The sequence below is a fragment of the Tupaia chinensis genome, unplaced genomic scaffold, assembly GCF_000334495.1.
Source record: "Tupaia chinensis unplaced genomic scaffold, TupChi_1.0 Scaffold000213_1, whole genome shotgun sequence".
Taxonomy (NCBI): Eukaryota; Metazoa; Chordata; class Mammalia; order Scandentia; family Tupaiidae; genus Tupaia; species Tupaia belangeri.
In genome coordinates this window covers 1,131,008-1,146,511 of record NW_006159688.1, presented here as the reverse complement: position 1 = coordinate 1,146,511, position 15,504 = coordinate 1,131,008, and the positions used below count along the sequence as shown (strand labels likewise).

General features: G+C 40.8%; 1 protein-coding gene across 1 annotated transcript; it reads left to right on the top strand.

Moving 5' to 3' along the window:
- Positions 1 to 10,854: 10,854 nt before the first annotated feature.
- On the top strand, positions 10,855 to 15,504 carry MRPL16 (mitochondrial ribosomal protein L16). The gene is made up of 4 exons (XM_006147404.3): positions 10,855 to 10,988; positions 11,292 to 11,357; positions 13,858 to 14,006; positions 14,785 to 15,504. Exons 1-4 carry the CDS (start codon positions 10,934 to 10,936, stop codon positions 15,268 to 15,270), a joined length of 756 nt encoding a protein of 251 aa, XP_006147466.1. The 5' UTR covers positions 10,855 to 10,933; the 3' UTR covers positions 15,271 to 15,504.

The window sequence follows — 15,504 nt, the reverse complement described above, 5'->3', positions numbered from 1 at the left end:
CAAGTGAATGAAACAGATTATATACATTACAATGGCATCCATGCCAGTGTTTTGGTAGTTATCTGTGTATGATAGAATTAGTAATGCTTGAGAGTTTTTTTGCTTGTTTGCTTCTCTAGTTTCTACGTTTTATCCTTTTGACACATAATAATTAAAAAATTGGAAAATTTTTTTAAAAATTTTAAACAAAGATGACTTGTTAACTAAAATTGAACAACTAGAAAAGTTGGAGTATAGTGTGTGTGTGTGTGTGTGTATGATTCTGTGTATAAGAGTTCTGCCCCCAATTTTTGTTCTAATGATAGGAAATCCGAGGAACAAGGATAGGGTGAAAACAATAGAGAAAAATCACTAATTGGTTTCATACATGAAAATCTTGTTTTAGGGCCAGTGATTGACACGATGATTAAGGTGTTAGATTCCCACATGGCTGACCACAGTTCGAGTCCCAGACCCAGCAGTTTGAAAATCACAACAAATAAATAGATTAAAAAAACGAATGGCTTTAAGAAAAAAATCTTTCTAAAAAAGAGAAAAAATCGTATTTTAGCTACTGTTCTAGTTAGCTTTGTGGCTAATAAAAGAAAATACCTGAAGCTGGGTGATTTATGAGAATAGAGGTTTACACAGATCATGGTTCTGCAGTTCACGGTCCAGGGATGGAATCTGGTGAGAGGGACTTCCTGCTGTGGACCACATGGCAGGACAGAGCAGACATGAGCATGTCTCTCTCATTCTCTCTCCTTATAAACCCACCAGGAGTCGACCATGGGGACCTTGACCTGATCCTGATGACCATAATCCTAATCTCCTCCCAAAGGCCCCAACTTTCGATAGCATAGTCGGATTAAGATGTCACCCTCTTAATCCATCACAATCAAATCTCAACACATGGATTTTGGGGGGACACATTCAAACCATGGCAGCTCACTAGAAATAAATGTGTGTGTGTGTGTGTGTGTGTGTGTGTATGTGTTCACCTGTATTGGAAGGGCTGGAGGCAGGGGAATGAGGTTGACACTGGAACTGCTATGACAAGTTGCAATTCTGCTTTCAGAAATTGCTTTAAAATGTTTATGTTTGCATACACTATAAAAATAAAGGAGGCTGTTGTAACAAAAGAGTGTGAAAAATATTGCAAAATAAGCAAAATGACCTGTAAGTACCTTGAGGCAGGAAGTCACATAATTTAGTTTATAAATATGTCTATTTCCAAGGCTTATTTCAGTTTTTTAAAAATTTGCTTTAGGAGGGGCCAGCAGGTGGCATGGTGGTTAGGGTACTAGAATTCCCACGTGGACAATCAAGTGGTTCAAGTGGTTCAAGTCCCGGATCGGGGGGTTGCCTGGCGAGCCTCTCTCTCTCTCTCTCTCTCTCTCTCTCTCTCTTTCTCTCTCTCTCTCTTTCTCTGGCAAAACTCATGGAAAAAAACAATAATAATTAATAAAATAAATTATTATTAAAAAAAAATTGCCATGTGTGCTCACTAGAAAAAGACAGAGAGGGGGTTGGTAATGAGAAATCAACCCCCAGTGGATGTGGTCACACCACAATCCCTTCTCCTCTAGTCTCTGAAGATTTGGGGCATGTGTGCATGCATGTTTGGCATGTTTTCCAGCTACCAGGTCCAAGACTTGAACCTGTACAGTGGGCCATGTGGGTTCCAGCCGCTTTACTTCCATGCTACCTGGCTGGTCCAACTTTTTATGTTTTCAATCAGTGCATTTTCTACTTGATTTCCACTTGTCATTATCTCACAGATGAAGGATTTATAAGCTTTTCTATTCATGTGGGAACTATTATGCAGTTAAAGAATTTTTCCCAGCTATGCTACTCTTGTGTTACACCTAATTCTCATCTTTTAGTCAGTTAGCACCAGAAAAATACCAAAGAAGGAACAGAGGCCAGATGGTGGCAGAGCAGTAACAGCACTCTGAGAGGCTGACCCACATGGGAAGACTCAGAGTTCATATTAGGAGACCTCCCTAAGCATACTAGGCATCTGTGTGCCCATGGTCCTGGCTGCCAGAAGCTGCAGATGGATACTAGCTTTGGGACCCTGTGAGGGTGCATGTGTGTGTGCCTCTGTCTTTCTCTCCCTCTGTCTCTGTCTCTCTCACTCATGGATGAAATCAAGAAAATTAACTTTAGGGACCAGCAGGTGGCATGATGGTTAAAGGTGCTGGACACTCCCACATGGCTGACCACAGTTCGAGTCCTGGACCTGGTGGCTTGCCTTCTCACTTCCTCTCTCTCTCTCTCTCTCTCTCTCTCTCTGTCAAATTAAAAATAAATGAATGGATAAATAAAATTTAATAAATAATTATATTTTAAAAAGATTATTTCTTTAAAAAGAAAAAGAAAATTAACTTTAAAAAAAGATGGGACCGACAGGTAGTGTGATGTTTAAGGCTCTAGATTCTTGCATGGTTGACTACAGTTCAAGTCCCAGACCTGGCAGCTTGAAAATCATGCTGGGTGCATGTGCCTGTGTGTCCAAAATCTCACAAGGAGAATGGAGGAAAAGGGACTGCAATGTGGCCATCCCCCTTGGACGATTTCTCATTTTCCCTCTCTCTCTCTTTCTCTCTTTCTCTCTCTCTCTCTCTCTCTCTCTCTCTCTCTCTCTCTGGCAAGTGCATGCACCCTGTGGCAAAAAAACAAGCAATCAAAAACAAAAACAGAAAAACAGTCAGGGGAATTTTTTTAAAAGAATTATTTCATTTTATTTAGTACTATTATTTTAATTCACCAGAGAGAGAGAGGGAAATGAGAAAGCAAGCCGGCAGATCTGGGACTGAAACAGCAGTCAGTCATGCCACTTGCTGGTCCTACGGGACTTATTAATATACCTGTACTTTTAAAAATAGATAGTAGCTAGAAAAAACTAAACAAAAGTCAAAACTAGTTGTCCACATATAGACAGTATATATCCAGGGTAACCTAACACTACCTCTGAGCTGCTTCTTATCATTATCTTACTACTTCCCATATTTTTTCATAGTCTCATAAGCAATAGACCTATTTTAGCTTACTAGAATATCCTTAAAGCCTAGTACATAACCTGGCATAAAAATACTGGATGGTCAGAAAAGTCGTAACGGTTTTTTTTTCTGTTTTTCTATGCAAAAAATGTGTCATGGCTTTTCCGGCAATACATTGCATCACTTAACTATTTTTAGCTCAGAAAAGACAAGAGTTTATTAGAAATACAGTCTTCAAATACAATATGAGAAGAAATCTGGGAATGAAAAGATCTTTGATACTCAGTCTGTATTTACATATAACCAAGCTAAGTGACTTGGACAAGTTTCTAATTCATTTGAAGACTAATTTCCTCATCTACAAAACCAGCTGTAGAGGTGACAGCCCATTGCCTATGGGTAAGGCAGCTGGATCCGATATGGCTGACTGCACAGTTCAAGTCCTGAACTTGGCAGCTTGAGAAATATGCCAACTGCATTTGCATGCATACCCAAGATCTTGAAAGAAGAGAGAGGTGGAGGAGAAAGGATTGTGGCATGACCATGCCCCCATGAGGGTGCTTTCTCACTCCCTCCCACCCCATCTCTCTCTCCAGGAAGCACATGCACCCTCTGGCAAATTATAATAGTAATAAAAAACCACTGTAGAATCATCTCTAAAATTCTGTTCACTTTGGAAAAGTCTCTCTTAGAATTGCGTTCTCTGAGACATTTTACTTTGTGTCCCCTCCAATCATAACCACAGCCTGTGTGTTCACTCCTATGCATTACGTTTAGATTTCAGTAATTATGGTAAGCACTTTTGTGACCTCTACTGGCCATGGATGGTAAAGTCTAAATTCTCTTAAAGTGGTCAGTTATGCATAACTTTGTGGAGATGCAGGAAAGAAAAAAGATTGCTAGCAAATACTTTCTCCCACGTAAGAATTGTATGCAGTTATACTTGACTTTCACTAGCTTCATGAATGGCCTATACCAAGTACCGTAAGTGAAGGTAACACACCGTGAAAGAACGGGGACTACACAGATGATACCTCTAGTCCCTCTGAACTGAGGGCCTATAATTCTCTGAAATACCGTAAGCTTCAAGTCTTCCTCAGAAATGCAAATGACTGTGAGATTAAAAGGAGAAAAACAAAAGAGGAGCGAGAAGTCTGAGAAAACAAAAATAGAATTGGAACATAACAAAACGGTTCTCAATTTTAAGAAGTCGTTGGACTCCCATGTAGTCAACCGTGGTTCAAATCCCAAACCCGGTGGCTTAAACTCATGCGGGGCACCCAAGATCCTGCGAGGAGAATGGAGGAGAAGGGATTGTGTCGTGGCCATCCCCCCTGGGGTGTGATTTCCCGTTTCTGTTTCTCTGCCTCTCTCTGTCTTTTTGGCAAGCGCACGTGCCCTATAGCAAAAACCTCTGCAAAAAAAAGAAAAAAAGTAACATGTAATATAAGTGACAATATTTAGGGGCCAGGCAGTGGCACAGCAGCAAAATGAGACTCTCTGTAAGGCAGAGTCACATGGGAGGGTTGCCAGATTGCATTCTCAGCACTCCCAGAATATGTATGCCCATGATCCAGGCTGGCCTAAGGTAGAGTGGATCACAGCATTGAAACTCTTTTGGGAATTCTATGGCGCCAGGTCTCTATCTCATCAAGACCTGCAAACTAACCCACAACCAGTACATAAATTATATTAAGTAGGTCTCAGAGAATGCTGTCAGAAGTTAACTTGAATTTATTATTTACCCAAGCCAACTTTGTGAGGCTGGTTTTTTGCATTTTTTCATAATCTTCAGATCTAAAAAAAGGTTAAAAAGTTGTTTTGTCACTTCTCATAACAGTAACATTCTCATTTCTGTTATCTAAAATGTCCAATACTACACAATAGTTGCAACCCTGAATTGCATTTAAAGGCAAAACTGCCTTTCTCTCCCAGCTCAGCTTTTCTTCAGGTAGAGATAGTGAAAAAACATCATGGCTAGGGGGTCAGCAGGTGCCATGGTGTTTGAGGTGCTGGACTCCCACATGGCCGCCTGCAGTTCAAGTCCTGGACCAGGCAGTTTTCTCTCTCTCTCCCTCCCTCTCTGGTCAAATTGAAATAAACAAATGAATTAATAAATAAAGTTAAATAAATAATTATTTTTAAAAAACATCAATAACTCTCAAATTGAAATAGAACCTAATGTACCTTTAATGCTCTGGTTATATGAAAATATACTGTTTTTTCTCATGGCAGTAGATAGATGCTCAAAGTATGTTTGTTAAATGAACAAACACTTGCACTGAAATCCCAGCTTTATGGAATGATCCTAACACTTCTGTGCCACATTCCCATCATTATCATCAACAAGATAGCATTTAATAAAATAATCTATATGCATATGATAGTCCTTTGTACACAGGAAATCACTCTGTGAATTATTAACACTATATTAGAGAACATTGTTTTTTGCTCTGGCAAAGCCTATGGTACCATTGCCCTTTTAGAAATACTCTAAATTAAATGAGAGCTAAATTGATAAGGAAGTTAATATAATTATTAACAATCCTCTTCAGATATTCTGTGGGCTTCACAAATTCCATGGTGATTCATCATACTGTAACGTTATGATTAAAATCTGATATACAAAAACCTAATCTGCTTATTAAAAATGATAGAGTGTGTGGGCCAGTAGGTGGCATGGTGGTTATGGTGCTGGACTCCCACATGGCTGGCATGATTCAAGTCCCAGATCTGGTGACTTTCTCTCTCTTTCTCTCTCACTGGTCAAATAAATAATAGTAATAAATAAAATTCAATAAAAATAATTCTTTAAAAAAAGATAAGAGTGTAATGTACTATGTATGTGTGTATGTGTGTACAAGCAATAATTAAGATCTGGACCAAGGCTGTAATTTTCTGTTCTCTTAATTTTAAAATAAGATTGAAGATTAAAATTTGAAGTACCAGGGGAACCAGCAGTTAGCGTAATGGCTATGTCGCTGGACTCCCACGTAGTCGACCGCGGTTCGTGTCCCGGACCCGGTGGCTTAAAACTCACGCCAGGCGCGTGTGCGTGCGTGCCCAAGATCCCGAGAGGAGAATGGAGGAGAAGGGATTGTGGCGTGACCATCCCCCCTGGGGGGTGATTTCTCGCTTTCTGTCTCTATGTCTCTCTCTGTCTGTCTGGCGAGCGCACGCGCCCTACAGTGAAAATCTCTCCAAAAAAAAAAAAATTTGAAGTACAAGTAATTTTTATGCAGATGGAAAAATAAAAATCCCAGTAGGTATAGGCTTAGATAATGCAGAAATAACACTATGTATTAATAACTATTCTCTATTTTATAATTTTCAAAAACGTCCACAGGAAACTGATTCTCAAATTTTATAAGGCATTAAAATCATCCATGAAGCTAATTAGCAGTAGAAATTTGTAAACCCCACATTCAGACATTTCTTTTTTTTTTTTTTGAAAGACTTTATATAATTTTATTTATTGCTGTTACTCTTTAATTTGCTATAGGGCATATGCATTCACCAGAGAGAGAGGAAAAGTGAGAAAGTAAGCTGCCAGGTCTGAGACTCAAACCTCAGTCGATCATGTGCCTTAACCACCATGCCATCTGCTGGTCCATCATTTCTTAATGAAGGCTTCAGGAGAGCCCAAGTCAGGTGATCTGAAGACCAACTTTTGGGAGATTTTAGTAAAATCTTTATAGTAAAAAAATATTGAAGGGCACCAGCAGGTGGCATGGCAGTTAAAGAGCTGGATTCCTACATGACCAACCATGGTTCCAGTCCCAGACTCAGCCACTCAAAATTCACAGCAGGTGTGCACACATGCATTCCCAAAATCCCAAGAGGAGAACAGGGGAGAGGGGACTGCAGCATGGCCATCCTCCCGGGGGGTGATTTCTTACATTCCCTCTCTGACCCTCTCATGTGCCCTATGACAAAAACCTTTTAAAAAATAAAGAATATTGAGGTTCTTATCCCTACTTTGCATCATAATATTGTCAGGCTAACCATTTAATCTCTGAACCTACTACAAATAACTATACCTGAAATACCAACAAAGAAATAAAAAGAATAGTGAGAAATTAAAGAAGGGCAGCGTCCTGGTTGCACACGCAATAGGGAAACTGTTTTATAATACTAGAGGCCATATGGGAAGGTTCCAGGTCTGTGTCCTAGGGGCCAATACACCAAGTGTGTGCACTGGGACACTGCAGGACTGAGAGGGATCACACAGTGAGATCTCACTCTTTCTCACTCTTGAAAGAGATAAGTAAACTTAAAGAAAAGAAAGAGGAAAAAAGAATAGAGAAAGAAAAAAAGCAAAGAGAAAAGAAAACTTCAAAAGGGGAAAATCATTTCCATTAGGCAGGGAGCATGGTCAGAAAAGACCTCAGGTTCCTCCTTTAGTTTTTCATAACCCTTTACTTAGACTTTTCTTATGTTACCTCAGTGGTAACTATTTGTAGTCTCATCTCATTGTCCTTACACAAATATAAATTCCTAAAGAATTGGATCACTGTTTTTTTCCTTCTTGTGTCCTCTGCTGTACCAAACACAATGCTTGCAAAGAACAATAAGCATTGTAATAGTTACTCCTTAAATGTTAAACGTTAGAATTCACTTTTATTTATTATTTATTTATGTATTTGCTTATTTAATTTGCTAGAGGGTTCTGCACTCTCAGAGGCAGGGGGAATTTGGGGAGAGAAAGCAAGAAAGCACCCCACAAGGGTCATGGTCACACAAGAATCCCTTCTCTTTTTCTCCCTTTTGGGATTTTAGACACTCACTCCCCAAATGTACATATGTGCACAAACACATGCTCAGCATGGTTTTTTCAAGCTGTGGGGTGCAGGACCACACCACACAGTCAGCCATATGGGAATCAGCTGCCTTAACCACCAGGTCACAGCTGGTCCTACTTTAACTTTTCAACTTAATTTTTAAATTTTATTATTTGTGGTTGACCAATTATAACTGTGTACACTTTTTGGGTATAAGGTGATAGTTTGATATATGCATACAATGTGAAATGATTAAATCAACATATCAATACCTCATTATTTTTTATGATGAGGCATATATATATATATACACATTAGCCTGTAGTCACCTTGCTATGCAACAGATCTCTAAACACATTTCTGTCTTTATGAAACTTTGTATCTTTTTATTAATAACTTACCATCTTCCATCTTATCTCCACCTCAGGTACCATCATTCTACTCACTACTTCCATGAGTTCAGTATTTTTTGTCATATCCCAAAAATTGACAGAGCAATGTCATGAAAATTTTTGTTAAGTTTTCTTCTAGTAGTTTTACAGTTAATCCATTTTGACTTAATTTTTTGTATATGGTGTGAGACAAGACTCCAGCTTCATTCCTCTGCATAGAGATATCCAGTTATCCCAACACCATTGATTGAAGAGATTGTCCTTTCCAAATTATGTGTTTTCAGCACCTTTGTCAAAAATTGACTATAAATATGAAGATTTATTTCTGTTCCATTAGCCAATGTGTATTTTTATACCATACCAGGCTATGCTTTAATATACTGTGTAATCAGGAAGTGTGGTGCCTCCAGTTTTGCTCTCTGTGTGCTCAAGATGATTTTGGCTATTAGGGGTCTTTTGTGGGTCCATGTCAGTTTTTTCTATTTCTGTGAAAAATTACATCGGAATTTCGATAGAGATTGCATTGAATCTGTAGATTACATACTTTGGTTCTTTTAAAATAAACAATGAGGTGGAAGTTTTAGGGCACCCAAAGACCTACAAGCTAAATTATTTTACTGCCACTTTATTTTCCACCTGAAGTAATATCACACAATATTGGGTTTAAGATCTTTATTTTCCTGAGCATAGTTGATCTTCCACTTTTGGTATTAAATATATATATATATATGTATATGTATATATGTATATATATATAAGAATCTGACACTATCTAGTGGATAACTCCTTGATTTTTTAGAACTGCTCTTGGAACAGAAAACATCAGCTGTAATAAAGTTCATTTACTCCTGAGGCAGATTCAGTGTACAGATAATCAAGAAGTACAGAAAACTGTGGAGAGCGTTTCCTCAGTAACTTTACAAGAAATACAAATTGAATTGGCTAACATTTGTGAAGTTAATCGATGGAGAAAGTCCACAAACAAATTTAGAAGGATTTAAGAAGAGACATCAGTCTGAATTTGCAAAAATGTTTTTGTGTCCTCAAAGATTGGGAAAGATCGTCTCTCATTTTAATTATTAGAAAATCTCCGGTGCATAAAAATCACTCAACATTCTCGCAGAATAATTGTCCCCTATTTCATTTTAATTTGGCATTATGATACCATCGATTCACTGGAGTCTCTGGAGTCGGATTACTCAGATTCTGACTGTACTGTTTCCACTAGTGTGACCCGAAAAGGTAAAGCCTCTGAGGTCGAGATACGTAAAATAAGCATTATGAGACTTCTTCCAGGCATTTTGGGGGAGAACTAAATACAAGGTCTAACACACAGCAAAGGCTCGCGAACGGCAAGCCAAGGACGAATCCTTGAAGGCCCCCGAGAGAAGTGTGAAGTCAATGGTAAGGGACCAACACGCTAAGCGAACCCCAGCTTTCACGCTGTTGCACTCCGTGGAAGAAATTCCCGGCCGCGAAGCCCTGGTCTGGGCACAGGGCAGAGTCTGAACGCAGGTCGGCAGAGACTCAAGGAGAGCGCCTGCACGTAGCCACGCCAACCGCGCCATTTGAAAATAAACAATGAGGTGGAAGTTTTAGGGCACCCAAAGACCTACAAGCTAAATTATTTTACTGCCACTTTATTTTCCACCTGAAGTAATATCACACAATATTGGGTTTAAGATCTTTATTTTCCTGAGCATAGTTGATCTTCCACTTTTGGTATTAAATATATATATATATATATGTATATGTATATATGTATATATATATAAGAATCTGACACTATCTAGTGGATAACTCCTTGATTTTTTAGAACTGCTCTTGGAACAGAAAACATCAGCTGTAATAAAGTTCATTTACTCCTGAGGCAGATTCAGTGTACAGATAATCAAGAAGTACAGAAAACTGTGGAGAGCGTTTCCTCAGTAACTTTACAAGAAATACAAATTGAATTGGCTAACATTTGTGAAGTTAATCGATGGAGAAAGTCCACAAACAAATTTAGAAGGATTTAAGAAGAGACATCAGTCTGAATTTGCAAAAATGTTTTTTTGACCTCAAAGATTGGGAAAGATCGTCTCTCATTTTAATTATTAGAAAATCTCCGGTGCATAAAAATCACTCAACATTCTCGCAGAATAATTGTCCCCTATTTCATTTTAATTTGGCATTATGATACCATCGATTCACTGGAGTCTCTGGAGTCGGATTACTCAGATTCTGACTGTACTGTTTCCACTAGTGTGACCCGAAAAGGTAAAGCCTCTGAGGTCGAGATACGTAAAATAAGCATTATGAGACTTCTTCCAGGCATTTTGGGGGAGAACTAAATACAAGGTCTAACACACAGCAAAGGCTCGCGAACGGCAAGCCAAGGACGAATCCTTGAAGGCCCCCGAGAGAAGTGTGAAGTCAATGGTAAGGGACCAACACGCTAAGCGAACCCCAGCTTTCACGCTGTTGCACTCCGTGGAAGAAATTCCCGGCCGCGAAGCCCTGGTCTGGGCACAGGGCAGAGTCTGAACGCAGGTCGGCAGAGACTCAAGGAGAGCGCCTGCACGTAGCCACGCCAACCGCGCCACGCCAACCGCGCCAAGCCCATCGCGCCCCCAGTAACCCGACGCCGGAACCCAAGCTCCGAGGTTCTCGTTGCTTGGACTTCCGTCGGAACTCTCTGCGGAAAGACCCGCGTGAACACAACTTCCGGTCCGGGAGCAGACTTCATTCCTGTGGATTAAGCGGCTTTCGTGGGGGGTCCGGGCCGCGCGTGACCATGTGGCGGCTGCTGGCTCGCTCCGGGGCCCAGCTCCTGCGGGTGCCCGTGTCAGGTCAGAGGTGCCCTTTGAAAAAGCTCCCCCTCTTCCCTCAGCCACCCCTCAATGCCGTGTCTCCCAAACCCCGGAAAGTGCGTGCGCTTGTGGAAGCCCTGGTTAAGGGCTGCTATCTGTCGCCGCCACCTTCACCTCCCCCGTGCAAAAGGTCGCAGCTGCGCCTGGTGGTCGGCGCCCAGAGACCCCGGCTGGCCATGCTGGGGACCCGAGCCTGTGAGCCCATTTAGTGGAACCCAAGCCCCGCACTTCAGGACTCCTCTGCTTGCCGCTGTGGTTGTGTAATTTGATTTGTCTTTGTAGATTCTTGGGCAGCTCTGCCCGCCAGTGCTGGCCTGAAGACGCTGCTCCCGGTGCCTGCTTTGGACGGTGAGAGCTTTTCTGTCCGTTTCCTGTCTGTCTGTCCTTTGGGGAAACTCAGCAGAGGGCAGAGGTCATAGGAGGTTTTCTGTTTCCTATCGCCGTTCTCTCATTCAGTCCATTTGTATCGAGGGCATACTGGATTACCAGAAGCATTCTAAGCACCAGAGAAAATCCAAAAACAGAAGACGTCCAAAAAGGTTCCTGCTCTTAAGGAGCAATGTCATGGGATAACCCCCAGCCTTCCAGTGCTGTGTGGCCCATGGTCCACTCGACCCAGGATAACCAGTGTCAAATTTGGACTTTCCATGTTCTCTTCTAATCCAGGGCAGACATTTAACAATATTATATTAATATAAAGGAAACCAAGAGAAATATATAAAAGTATATACATATATATTATTTAACAACATATCATTAATGTGTTAAATGTAAATATTTAAGATTAGCCACAGTTTTGCAAATCTAAGGTAAAAGTCTTTTTTTTTTTTTTAAGTTTGCTATAGGGTGCCTGTGCTTGCAAAAGAGAGAGAAAGGGAAAAAAGTGAGAACTGAGCTCCTAAAGGGATGGGGATGACTACGCCTCGGTCCTTTCTCCTCCATTCTCCCTCAGGATTCTGGGCTTGTGCGCACACACACCAGGCATTAGTTTCAAGATGCGTGGTCCAGGACTCATACAGTCATCCATGTGGAAGGCAGCCACCTTAAACAGTGTGCCACCTGCTGCTTTTTTTTTTTTTTTTAATATACTAGAAACCTCAAAAAACTGAAAGGGCAGGACCAACAGATGGCATAATGGCGTATTGTCTAGTCACTGGTCTCCCACATTCTTGACTGGACCCAGCAGCTTAAAACTCGTGCCTGGTGAGTGCGTATATGTGCCCAAAATCCTGAGAGGAGAATCAAGGAGAAGGAATTGTGGTATGGCCATTCTCCCTGGGGGAGTGATTTCTTTCTGTCTGTCTCCCTGTGGCAAGCATATGAGCCCTGTAACAAAAATCTCTCTCAAAATAAGGGGGACCTGGACTTCTTTTCTACTCTCAATTGTTAAACTGCTGTATATTCTGGAGCCATACAGCAACATATTATAGGTAAGAAAAAACAGTATACTAAGTTTGTTTGTAGCTACACAGAGAAGCCTGGGGTGGGGGGTAGTTTCTGTAACTTTGAAGAGTGATAATTTGACATTTCTATGAACAGTGTGCTATTTTCTTGAAGTCTCATGGTGTTTTGTCTCCATCATAAAGCAGTGTTTCACTACAGAAACTGTTTAAATGACTTACAAGTTCATATTTTCCCAAAATTGTCAAGTAAAGATTTAGTGCCCCTCCCACCCCCCGTGTTGCACATTATAGGATCTATGCAAGTCTGGGTATGTAAAGCCTCTGCATACATAAAAGTAAGAGCATCAGTCAAAGGATTCCTAAGTTGCAAGTTTTACCAACGAGAATGTGACAGAGCTGGAGAACTTATTTTCACAGTACAGTACAATATTCCTTCTGCTATTCTGTTCAGAGAGGCAATGTAGTGTTTTTTGTTGTTTTTCCAAGCGTAATGCTACCTGGCTTTGGGTTTTTTTTTGGTTTTTTTTTTTTTGAGAGGGTTTTTCGCTATAGGGCCCGTGCGCTCGCCAGACAGACAGAGAGAGACATAGAGACAGAAAGCGAGAAATCACCCCCCAGGGGGGATGGTCACGCCGCAATCCCTTCTCCTCCATTCTCCTCTCGGGATCTTGGGCGCGCACACACACGCGCCCAGCGTGAGTTTTAAGCCACCGGGTCCGGGACGCGAACTGCGGTCAACTACGTGGGAGTCCAGCGACATAGCCATTACGCTAACCGCTGGTTCCCCTGGCTTTGTTATTTTAACCTGATGGCCTAGACCAAATTATAAAAAATACTACCTGGGTAATGTTCTGTCAACCTAGTAATAGTGGTGTGTGTTTATGCAGTCACTTTCTGGTAAATCATTCAGCTGTATACTTTTTATACAACCCTTTTATATATGTGTGTTAAACTTCTAAAAGTTCAGTTTTAAAATGAAGTCCTAGAAAGATATCTTGGCTATAAAGTATTTTTTTTTAATTATCTGTCTATTGTGATTTTTCAAGCCCTAGGTCCTAGACTTGAACACATTTGGTCATGTAGGAATCCAGCTCCTTAACCACCATGACACCTGCTGGCCCCAGCTATAAAATGTTTTTAAGGATTAAATGAAATCATTCCCAAACAGTCCCTATTACAGTGTTGAGCACTGAGTAGGGATTTTAAAAATATTTTTTGCTTTGAGGGTTAAAACTTGGCAGTCCTCAGAGATTTTGAAACATTTATGTTAGCCATTATTATAGGCAGAAGATTCACTGTCACTAAAAGCACCTATAAGAAAAATGTAATACACTTTTGGAATTATTGTACCATAACCTGCACCAGATTGTTCTCAATGTAGGAAGAAAGTGGATTCTTTGAGGCATGTCACTCTACCTGTTTTTGCTTGTCTGTTCTTCTTTTAGATGTTTCCATACCTGAAAAGCCCAAGCTTCGATTTGTTGAAAGAGTACCACTTGTGCCAAAAGTGAAAAGAGAACCTAAAAATTTGAATGATATCCGGGGACCTTCCACTGAAGCTACTGAGTTCACAGAAGGCAGTTTTGGAATCTTGGTGAGTGAGTTCAGCATCAAGCATCTATGAGATAGAAACCTGGGATTCATAAAATCTTTTACTCTGAATTATTCTAGTTCCTTTCTATAGTTTTTATTAGAACTGCCGCCAGTTGCTCTTTAAACTGATGTGCACAGAGGTTATTGGGTACCCAGTAAACATCTGAGTTTTGTTTTTCTCTAATGTGGAGTGAAAATAATATAGCAGCAGGAAAAGTAAGAGGCTACCTAATTTGTCCCATAATCAGACTATGAGATCTTCATGACGCTATCCATTACTTAGGATAGGAGACAGCTGTTCCCTTTCTTGCCTCGTAGCTTCCATGAAGATTTGATGTCAGTAGCTACACAAACGGGTGTGCACTAGGATTTATTTTCCACCCGACAGCCAGTGTGATGTTTCAAGTCCTCTTCCCACAGTTGGCATGATCTTCCCATCCCTCTCTCTAGTTCAGTCACACTGGCTTCTACTCAAACCCACCATGATGTTTGCTGGTCGAGCCATTCCTCGCCTGGGACACTCTTTTTCCTTGGCGAGTTCTTATTCTGGCCTCAGTTTTAAATGTCACCTCATACAGGCCTTCTCTGCCTCTCTGTTGAAGTGGGTTCTTTATTACTGGACTCTAGGCTTTTCCTCCATGGTCTGTATTTGAACATATATATATATATATTTTTTATGTGATTATTGAAGCCGTAGTTACTATCAAAGAAACATAATGACAGAGCTCCTAAAGGTATCTAAGTCTCCATGTGTTCCTGATTCTCCCATTGACTTTTAGGCACTGGGAGGCGGTTACCTTCGTTGGGGCCATTTTGAAATGATGCGCCTGACAATCAACCGCTCTATGGACCCCAAGAACATGTTTGCCATATGGCGAATACCAGCTCCTTACAAACCCATCACCCGCAAGGGTATGGGGCAGCGCATGGGGGGAGGCAAAGGTGCCATTGATCACTATGTGACACCCGTCAAGGCTGGCCGTCTCTTAGTAGAGTTGGGTGGGCGTTGTGAATTCAAAGAAGTACAAGGTTTCCTAGACCAGGTTGCCCATAAGTTGCCCTTTCGGGCAAAAGCTGTGAGCCGACAAACTCTAGAAAAGATGCGAAAAGATCAAGAGGAACGAGAACGTAACAATCAAAACCCTTGGACTTTTGAGCGCATAGCCACTGCCAACATGCTGGGGATACGGAAAGTACTCAGCCCATATGACTTGACCCAGAAAGGGCGATACTGGGGCAAGTTCTATATGCCTGAACGTGTGTAGCAAGAATGTAAAGAATAACTGTACATGGGCTACTGAGCAAAGGAATCTGCATCTTTAGTCCCCTCGGCCTACCCCTAAAGTCTCTGGGTAGCTCATGTGAGTAGATGATTTCTGAAAAACTGTTATCTGGGGGTTTTTTTAATGTATTAACCACTAAAATATATATATTTTATACTGAGTATAAAATGTGAATGTATTATATTAATAAAGTTTGAGCATCACCTCAGGACGTAA

Bases quoted from the DNA above. Each gene is read 5' to 3' on its own strand.
- MRPL16 (XM_006147404.3), top strand. From the start codon at position 10,934: ATGTGGCGGCTGCTGGCTCGCTCCGGGGCCCAGCTCCTGCGGGTGCCC. The intron at 10,989-11,291 runs GTCAGAGGTGCC...TTGTCTTTGTAG, and splicing joins CCTGCGGGTGCCCGTGTCAG to ATTCTTGGGCAGCTCTGCCC. The intron at 11,358-13,857 runs GTGAGAGCTTTT...TTCTTCTTTTAG, and splicing joins CCCGGTGCCTGCTTTGGACG to ATGTTTCCATACCTGAAAAG.